This window comes from Apostichopus japonicus, chromosome 18, assembly GCF_037975245.1.
Source record: "Apostichopus japonicus isolate 1M-3 chromosome 18, ASM3797524v1, whole genome shotgun sequence".
Classification (NCBI taxonomy): Eukaryota; Metazoa; Echinodermata; class Holothuroidea; order Aspidochirotida; family Stichopodidae; genus Apostichopus; species Apostichopus japonicus.
Genome location: NC_092578.1, coordinates 19,467,150 through 19,477,820, shown reverse-complemented (window position 1 = coordinate 19,477,820; position 10,671 = coordinate 19,467,150). Strand labels below are relative to the sequence as shown.

At 36.9% G+C, this 10,671-nt stretch overlaps 1 protein-coding gene across 4 annotated transcripts in view; it reads right to left on the bottom strand.

Moving 5' to 3' along the window:
* Positions 1 to 9,891, bottom strand: part of LOC139958838 (uncharacterized) — a 17,372-nt gene extending 7,481 nt beyond the window's left edge. For 2 of the 4 annotated variants that reach the window (XM_071956214.1, XM_071956218.1), the window contains exons 1-5: positions 8,834 to 9,891; positions 6,941 to 7,167; positions 4,941 to 5,116; positions 888 to 979; positions 316 to 593 (exon numbers count right to left, since the gene is read on the bottom strand). In XM_071956214.1, the coding sequence (XP_071812315.1) occupies positions 316 to 593; positions 888 to 979; positions 4,941 to 5,116; positions 6,941 to 7,167; positions 8,834 to 8,983 (923 nt within the window). In that variant the 5' untranslated portion in view covers positions 8,984 to 9,891. The remainder of the gene's footprint in view (positions 1 to 315; positions 594 to 887; positions 980 to 4,940; positions 5,117 to 6,940; positions 7,168 to 8,833) is intronic. The other 2 variants (XM_071956215.1, XM_071956216.1) reach the window with 2 other exon arrangements.
* Positions 9,892 to 10,671: the final 780 nt, after the last annotated feature.

Genomic DNA, 10,671 nt, shown 5'->3' with positions numbered 1-10,671 from the left:
TCTCCCAAAAATGTTATTACACCACAGAATATCCCGGAAGGTTATTTATTTTTCTTCTTCATTCATTTCAGTTAATACTTGCCAGATTTAATGGCTAATTCTTTCTCTTTTATTAATTTTTGGGCTGATTCTTATGTTTATAATTTTCTCGAAGACATAACAGTTGTGAAGATGGAGAACTTTTCATTGCACTGCTTCAAGAAGAATAAAATGGAGGATTTTCGCACAACTGGTAAAAGCAGGAGTTAATACCAAAGATGGCATATTCAAGGACATAACTATTATTCTGTAACAACAATATGGTGAGATACAAACGAGACTGTTGGGCCTGATGATCTTGCCACGAGTTGTCCATTGTATGTGGTACCCGCTGTTACTGACACACACGATCCACATTCTGGAGTTGGATCAATGAACATCGGTATTTGGCTGCACGTTTCAGGGGTCGATTTAATGTCCAAAAGAAACTGCACGGGCGTCTGACTGAGGGCCGTTGTTGATGCTTCGTTTGCAAAATCACGAATCTCGAGCGCTATGCCGTAAAGACCTGATGAAACAGTTGATGTGTCCGGGAGCACTAACTCACAATTGTCCTACAGAGAATGAATAAAGAAAATTTAACCCACAACGTGAATTTTAAGAATTATATAAAGAAACACATTTCCGAACTCATTCAGGTTTTCTTCCTTTTAGTGGAGGTTACGTTGCACATTAATATGTAATATCATAAACGGACCATTGCTTTCGTACAATTTCAAGTTATTATTTCAATTAATTATATATATTTTGAAAATAACGCAATGTAATACATTTCTTTCTTTTACAACAACGATCAGGGAGATATTTACGAAACTATTGAATATGCATGAGAAATCTTTCCGACTTACTGAATCTAGCGTAAATCCCGGCACCGGACCACAAATACCTCCGCAATTAGTCGCCCAAAAACATCTGACGTCATCGCCGTCAACATCGCGAACTAAAAAGATGAACCATCTTCTATCATTTATTAACTTGATTAAAAGGTTCGTGTTGTAAAATACGTTACTATTACAACACCACCAGAACAAAGAAATTGGGAAATTGTGGAGATCCCTATAATCGCATGATACATGTCTCTCTTTCAGCGTGTTGTTCTATAAATACGAGAATCTATTTGTTTGACTCTCATATTTAGAAGTAACAACATATAGTCTCTTGTTTCTCTCTTGTTCAAATAGATTTGTAAAATTGACCAACGTTCATTATTTATCCAGTTTGGGAATTACATGTTCAAAGAAAGACTTGAGAGGTTCTTCACCATGTACAGTAGCTAGACAAAATAATATATCGTCAATGTATCTATAATATTGCTGCGGCTTAAGTGAAGAAGTGGAAAGCATTTCCTGTTCCAATTTGTGCATAAATATGTCGGCGTAAAATGGTGTCATTTTAATGCCAATATATAGCTGTACCTTTGATTGGAGATCATATTTACCATTATTACTGGAATAGAGCAATAACATCCTACGGTATACTGCAAGTTATACACGTAGATACAGTGTCTGAATATGGTTGTGATGATTAAAGCGGACAGCTCAGAGCTTACAAAACTCTGGTGTACGGAACTAATGATCTCAATTACAGGTGAAATGTCTTACCACAACCTATTTATTGCTTGCTTGTACATTTTTCACCAGTACGTATAGGCTGTCAGTGTACAACAGGGATGTCCAACCTACGGCCCGCGGGCCACAGTCCGGCCCGCCGCAGGGTTGCGTCCGGCCCGCCAGAGATGCTCCACGGTGCGAAATTTTAGTGAACAGATTTATTGATAACAATTTGAAGCTATATAATCAATCATTCGAACCTTCTGGGTCAAAAAAACTGCATACAGGTCAGTTTGTGTGACACTCTCAGCGGAGGGAGGGGGGGGGGCGGCTGGACTTTATTCATCTGTTTTATCAGGAAGGAAAATAAATCAGTGAGCTCCGCGCGCAGTGCTCACATTTTGTTGCCTTGGGCTTCGGACAAAATATCGAAAAATCGAGCGTAGGATTCATGAGGCCCCTCCTTCATCATACTCATTCCATGTGGCCCTCCTCTGCAAAAGGTTGGACAACCCTGGTGTACAAGTAGTTAAAACTTCATAATTTGTGTTTCTCTTATCGTTGGCTGTATTCTTTACGTAACACATTTTGGGGAGTATGTATATATAGTTGCGCTATTTTGCCGCTTTTTGAAGCAGGCGTTGTTCCCAGTTCTTCACAAAATCCCATAGGGTTCAATCTCAGAGCATTTCACACTCTGAAATTGAGATATTTAAGTATCTAGGACGGGTCAGAAACTCTGGAAGAGTACTTATTGGTTTCGATAATAATCGTAACCTTTGCATTTATGCAGGCGGGGAGTGTGTGTGTGTGCGTGTGTGCGTTTGTTTTGTATTCTGACCGAGGACTTGAACAAAAGAATTCCAGGTCCTCGGTTGTGATTTCTAAAGAATCGCCACGTCCTCGGAAGAATTCTATTGTATGGGGTATTGTTAAGGTTAGGGTACGTGGATTTGAACAATGGAAAATACAATGGGGTCCTCGGTCTGAATGTAAAACAAACATGTGTGTGTGTGTGTGTGTGACGCCTCGCTTGTAAACGCGATATCTCAAAAAGGGAAGCTTGGACCAACTTCATATTTCGTGAGTAGGAGGACCACATTAAGGAGCAAAATGAGTAAACCTTGTAAACACAATATCTCAAGAAGGAGAGCTTGTATCAATCTCGTATATCTTGTTAAGGAGAACCACATTGAGTTCAAGATCCCTATTGTGTTTGGTGGAGATCCAAGTCCATTTGGGGTCACTAGAGGTCAAATTTTGAAAACCTTGTAAACACGAAACTCAAGAAGAGAAGGTTGGACGAATCTCATATTTAGTATAAGTTTGAACACGCTCAGTACAAGATTTGATTGAGGTCGAAGGTCAGTTGGAGTCACCAGACGCCAAATTGTGGAAACCATGTTTTATAAGCTACCGGTATCTCCCACCTACCAGCCTACCAGATAACATGTGCGTTACGCCTCATACGGATAGGAGGCTATTGGAAATGAGCTTATGGACATCAGTAGAATCTAAAACTGAAAACTCGAACATATTTGCATTGGCTTTAACGTGCCGCTCGGAAGCCTTACCTGCGTGCAAAAAAAAGGTGTACTCTTTGTAGTACAGTGGTTCTACTGGACGTTTTCCGTCGTATTTAAGTTCAGGTTGGATGTAGTTTCGTTGTGACACGGCAGCGTTTGTGAAACTTAACAGTTCGTCTAGTTAGATTTTTCTATGACCAATCTCAATGCGAAACAATTGTGCAGGCCTAAACGGTCTTAGTTTGGCAGTGAGTTCACGAGCTTTTGTCTGGATCGGCTGTTGATCTCAATTTGTGTAGTCTCGTCCACCAGTTCCAGCATAGCTAGGCCTTAAAAGTAACGTTCGACTTTCGTCACGTTCATGATTATGGGACAACTTGAACAAACCTGGCTAGGCCTGTGAGCATTTTTATGTTGTCTAGGCCTGCAGCAACGGTTGGGTAGAACAGTGTTCGTTAACACAACAACGTGAAGAATTCCAGTCAAAATAACAATACACTTAAGATAACAAAACATCTCCTTAATTATTTCTTAAGGCATTTTCCTACTGGCTATCAGTAATAATTCGCAAGTAAAGAACAATTTAAGGAGTTTTGAAACAAGTTTGCTGTTGTTGCTGCTAGGATTTTTGGAAGTAATATGCTCTTACAATCTAAGATTTTCATTGCGTAAGAGATCGCTTTGATTTAGGTATAGTGTAAAAGAGTAATAGCGATATTTTATTCGCGCATCAATCTGCAGCTAAAAGACAAGATAAATCACGGGGCAAATGTACGAAGTCGCGCTAATCGAGTACGGTAGCGGTTCAAAGTAGCTGTAAGGTATACACTGTACAGGCTTAGGACTCGTGCACACCTAGCTACTGTATATAGTATATGCCTAGTAATATAGGAGCCATAATGTAACAGAAGCCAAGCTATCTTCGTATGTGTTTTACTCTTATTTGTTTAAGACATTGCAGTAGGCCTGCTTATCTATGATTCTGCGACATGTTTTACTTTGTTCAATATCAACACTTACTTTTGGTGGAAAAAGTTTAAATTTCATACTGCAAAGAAATATGACTTTTCAATGCGCAATTACGTAGCACCGTGTATCTGCTTAACTGCCTGACCTTTGTCCATAGAAAGTATTGATGTTGCAGATCTGTACTTTGGAGACTTGAATAACAATCATAGGCCTACTGGCGAGTTAAATTTGGCGAGTAAATTTTTAGTCACGGTCGCCAAATAGCGAGTACTTTTAAAAATATTGTCGAGGCCTGAAAACCTTCATAAACATAATTTCTTATGCAATCATGGATACTTTTCATACATGGTATATGGACTTGCCATATTGAGTACAAGAATCCTATTGCTTGTGAGGTCAAATCTCCTATAGGTCACCAAAGGTCAAACTCTGAAAAACCTTTTACATGATATCTAACGATGGAAATCGTGGATACCTCTAAAACTTGGTGTGTGGATTCATAACATTGAGTACAATACCCCTATAGTTTTTGGTGGAAGTGTGTATAGCCACGTAGAGTAGACTGACCTGTGTTCATCATGCCATAGTGTTATTGTATAACAGCTAGTTCTGGTTATACTAAAAAGCAGAAGTCAAGTGCATTGAAGTCATCGAAACCTCAATGCATTTGCATTCTGGTTTTAAACGTTTCACAAATTTAAAATGCTCTCATGTGACGGGACTACTGGTCATTCACTTTCTCTACTTGCTCTACAAAATATTATAATCTGTTTTGACTAAATTACCAACCATATTGTGCTGTCATATTTAGAAACAGCAGCAAATATTTTCTCATGTCTCTGTCTTAATCTCTTACCGGGTATTGTAAGGGTGTTGGTGCAGCCATTCTTGAACGGAACCACAGGGAGTATATCAGTCACCGGTGCACTGTTGATCCTGCCGGTATCAGCGCGCACTGTCAGATCAACAATAGTGAGTAAATCCCAGCTACCAGCGCCATTCATCAAAGTGAGCCAAGCACTCCCACTAAATCTGTATAAATAAATAAATCAATATATAATAATAATAATAATGTAGATTTATATAGCGCCACTTCAGGAAACGAGTAACTGCCCATGGCGCTTCACAAAGTGGAAAGCATCAACACTGAAATGCACAACAGAAAATGAGTTTTCAGTAAACTCTTAAAAGCGGTTAGATATAGAACAAGTTTGAAGATGGTCTGGTAACTGATTCCAAAGACTTGCGGCAGAGTACAGTAAAACTTCTGAATCAGTAAGCCTTCACACGAGGTTTAGGTACACAGAGGTGTGTGATTTGCTTGTCGAACATCATGTGCGTACAGGAAGGTAAGATGATAGAAGTTCAGCCACAACCCAGTAGCATAAAACCTTCAGAGAATACATTCAATGTTACAATCTTTTGACATTAGCGGCAAACAAAAAATATAAAAGAATTCCCTCCATTTATTGATAACTTGAGTCAAATGAACAAACTTCATTCTAGATGCTTCAAATTAAATATTCAATTCACAAAAGAGGATTCTTTTTTTGGGTTTTTATTAAAGAAACGTCACCCTTATCATTTTCTCATTCTTCATTTTAAGTTCTATATTTTCAGTACCAAGCGTCAAAAACAAGATCTTAATTTGTAATGAATAGATTCATAAATTCACGTTTGCATTAAAAGTGGAGAAATCTATTTTTCGACATAACGAAAAGAATAATGAGAATTAAAATTAATTTCGAGGAACTCAAGGATGCTTTCTCCTCATTAATAAATATCTCAAATATGTAATATTTCTCAATTTCCCCATCCTCAATTCTTATATTTTGCTGCTATTGGTTGTAATATTTTTGTAGTAAGTCAGGGATTCTTGTAGTGTTTCTATAAATTGTAGTACTTCTTCTAAATATTCTTATTATATTTATTTGTTTTCTATCCGCCATGTTGGTCGTTATTATACTGCATGGTAATGCTCAACTTCATTTCTATTTATTTTTTTGCTATTTTGAATGGATACGTTATTTGCATATTAATGTATAGTTGAAATAAACGGAGGGGGAAAAAGAAGGGAAAAAAGATGCTTCAAATTATATAAACGTCATAACACAATAACAGTTGTTCAAAGAAAAACAGCCCAATTGATCGAACGAGATTAATGGAAAAGAGAATCGTATGTCCCGAAGGCTTGTTTTAGCTGCATGAAGTTAACTTTTACTAGGATATCGATGTTGTGTGTACTTTTTTTACACTTATTTTAAACTTATAGAAAAAATCCGCTACAACAGGAATACATTTATTCATTTTAAATTGAAAAATGAAATGCTTCATATAAAAATGTATGGGTGAGCTACATCGACACCGAAACCCAGTAGGATATCCTTCTTGGAGAAGAAGAATTGCTTATTTAATAAAATTAATTAATTAGTTAATTAATAAATTATATAAATAAATGACTGAATGACTTCTATCTATCTAAATGAATGAATGAACGAACGAATGAATAAATGGATCAATGGATGGATGGATCAATGTTCCATGATCATGTATCCAATGGATAAATATTCCATTGTGAGAATATTGCTTGTACGTTTACCCTCAAGGTTGTGTTAATATTTAATTGTCTGTTTTGAAAATGGGTGTATAGGAAGATAGGGAAGGGAGAAATATAAACTTCGGAATGGGTTAGTGGCTGAGGTGAAGTGAAAATAGTATGACTGATTGATGTAAGATAGTTAGATCGGAGAAGGTACGTATAACAGACACGTAAGGGAGAAATGAAACACTTTATAATAATTGCAGTGACATTTATACAATTATTTGTCCTATAACTTATATGTAGATGTAACTAACCCTACAGTAAACATGTTTTCACTAGCAGTATACGTTGCTGTATTTATTCCTGTCGTCCAGTCTTCTGAGGCGCTGTAGCCTGTACAAATATATGACAATGATATATCAAAATCTGAACAGGTACATGCAAGCGCTCCTTCACCCGGAAGTATGGTTAGACTCATGATGTCAGCATCAGTGCAAAGTTGTGCCGATCTTCGCCAAGACACCCTCCACGATATTTCAATCTGAAAAAAAACAATAAAAAACAAACCATAAAAAAACAGCTATGAAAGGCTATAAAAAGTAACTAAATAACTCCGCCTTTCAGTCTGTCCTATCATTTTATCTTCTTAACCTTGGATTGGAAAGGAGTTTCCACTTTGCCTTATAATTAATTAATTTTTAATTATTTTTCAATCTTGCACCTTTGACATACCAAAAACTAAACTTTGCATACATAGTCATCGATTATACTTTAAGAGATTTTTGTAGTTACACACGTTACACCCACAAATAACTTGCACGGTCTGAGATCCCACATAATGCAGATCTGTTTCCATTTCATCGTTAAAGGGGTATTCCGGTGGCAGAAAAAGCAGCGCATATCATAAATGTTCTATACTATTACTAGACCAAACCTTCCAGCCCTATAATGCGATTTATTGATGATTGAATGTAAACTGTATTGATTGCAGGCTGCACTACTACTGTACAGCCCTCGACCCTTCTGCAGGGATAGGAGTGGATCACAGGGCCTATAGGTGATGTCATCATGGTAGTTCTTCTTCAAAAGCTTTTCTCCTTGAAATGTGATACATTTCGGAAAATTTGCTTAGCTGTCAATGTTCTCTGTTTTTAGAATTTTATCAAAACGCAACGTTTTGGTATCAAAATTATTCACCCCATGTGAATGATTGAGTTAAGTATTACAAAGAAAATATGAACAATTTCAGCTGTCCGTGTGATGACATCTTTCGCTCGACTGTTGCCAGATACATTAACAAAATGTTACCAAACTCTAGTCTAGACCATTCAAATGTTTGCGATGCAAAGTGTTGTGAAGATGTAATGCAGGAGACTTCTAACACTTTTGGGAGGCAGTCAACTAGGATCAGCGGAATATGCCTTTAGCGGTAAACTATAGAGCACCAATTTGCAGTATGCATGTCAAATATTTGTTGCTATTTGTTAACTATAACATAACTTTTCTTTTCAACATCACTCCAACTATCCGATGGTCTTGTTCTCGTAATTTTAACAGTCAATAAAGAATAAGTGAAATCATATTAACAGTCATGTATAGTAAACGAAATCCTTACAAAGAGCTGTACTTGTGTGAGTTGTTTAAGTGCAGGTAAGGAAATCCTATACATAAACTGAACGCTCTTCAAAATGTACAAACAGTATTAATGAAACAGGCATTATAATCTTGCATAAGCTATATACAGACATAATATCAGCATTTCAGGTCAACATATAGGAATAAACTTAAATGTTTACGTTTCAGTCGTTTTCTACACGTCAATAACTATATGTAAATTCTGAAGCTGATGACACACAGTTCCTCAGATCCAATACAAATTCAATTTAAAGACCAAAATAAATAAATTGTCCCTCCACTGTTTATCTCCTACCTCTCCTCTTCCCCTGTTGGTTTCTTTCGTTCTTCTCACAATCCCTTTTCTACTAATCCCCATACATCTATCTCTTTGTGTTAACCATGCTCATTAACCTGTCTGTATTCTGTGCGTGTTTTTATACCTTCTGTTACTGTTACTTGTCATTTAGCCTCTGAAGAAGATCCTGCTAGGATGGAAACGTCAGGCCAACTTATACTTTTTTTACACATTTAATGTAAAGACATAACACTTTTACTAATAATATTAAAGTCATCCGTTAACAGTTCCTTACCGTCACAGTTTCTCCTTCATCAAGTTGAGGATTTAGCGGCCGCCATGATATCAGACCTCCACGAAAATGGCTGGCAACGATTTGATCAGTTTGTGTAGTCAGGAGAAACATCCAAACTAATAAAAAGACCGACGAACTCATTCTCGACATCTGTGCTAAAAATACAGGATAAACGAGTTGATATAGGCGTATATCATTAGAATTAAATTACAAATGTTATGGTACAAAGATTATAAAAGAAGAAAAACAGGGTAGATTCTAAACTTTACCTGATTGATTTAAGTAGTGCAGGAACCCTTTATCGAGAGTGGCCTTGCCCTCGTCATTGATATAACTGCATATACCAAACCATTGTCACTACCATAAACTATATCTTGTCAACCATACCAACAATCGTATTAACCAATCATAATTACCGACTGTGTTCAAAGACCAAATTGACCCAGCCTGGTGACCGTGAAGAATATATATATGTAGAACTATACTGCACCATACTAAAATGCAAATAAAAAATACTATACTCTTAGGTGACCTAAATATCCACCACACTAATATTGGCTGCAACAAAACCACTGACAATGGTCGTAATTCCCTCAACTTAATTGAGAACAATAACCTTTATATTTTTAATGTGGGAACAAAAACCTGAACTGACCCTTTTAGTGGCAAATAAGAAATACTTGATTTAATAATTACCAATAATAGAAGTCATAAAAACCTTCGTAACCTTCAAATAATTGACAACATAAACTTATAGTGATCACCATATACTCTTATGCAAATTGAACTTATCCACCCCTAGTAACACAAGAAACTACTTCCGTTCTCCCAAAAACACTAATTGGGTTAAGTTTACAAAAGATGTAGAAAAAATGTTAATGACCTCCAAATAAACAACTTTCAAGTACATCATTTGAACAAATTGATACAATATCCCAATTCCTCTGAAAAATTATATTGGATAACTATAATAAAAATTGCCCCCTAAAAGTAAGCGTTAATAATAACTGGTCCCTTACAATAGTCAGGTGGCTTAGCAACTTTAACGTTACCGGCCGGACAAAAGTACCAAATTTGGCATGGAGTTTCTTTTCGACCTGTCTATTGATTTTATCCGTGGAACCCTGACGGCTCCGATTTTTCAAGATGGCGGCCAAAATCCAAGATGGCCGCCAGAAAAAAAGGAAATGTCATATATCTGGCTGTAAAAATCAGAAATGAACAAATGAGGGGTCAATTCAGGTGTTTCCTAGGTTCACTGGAACAGATGATGGTCATGGCATGTTGCTTGGGCGACCCATTTCCAAGATGGCGGCAAAAATCTAAGATGGCCGCCAGAAAAAAAGGAAATGTCATATATCTGGCTGTAAAAATCAGAAATGAGCAAATGAGGGGTCAATTCAGGTGTTTCCGGGGTCACTGAAACAGATGATGATCATTACACGTTGCTTGGGTCACCCATTTCCAAGATGGCGGCCAATATAACAGAAAATGCACTTGTTGTCACTGTTAAAGGTCAGTGGAAGTGTAGACTTGACTTTGAAGATTCTGATTCCTTCTGATTAGTATTGAAAATCCAACCACCAACCACCAGACTGACTTTTAGTCGATGCAGTGTGAAAATTAGACAGATTTACTATTACGTAATGTTTTTGTGACGTCGAGGGGGGAAGCAAAGGATAATGCAAAATTTACATTTTCAAAACTCTGCCACTTAAGAACGGCGAATCTGATTTGAATGAAAAGTTACAGAATTTTGAAGAATATATAGATGCAAGCATTTATTGACTTTGAAGAAAACATTAACTTGAACTTTTCACCTATGGAGGAAGAAAAAT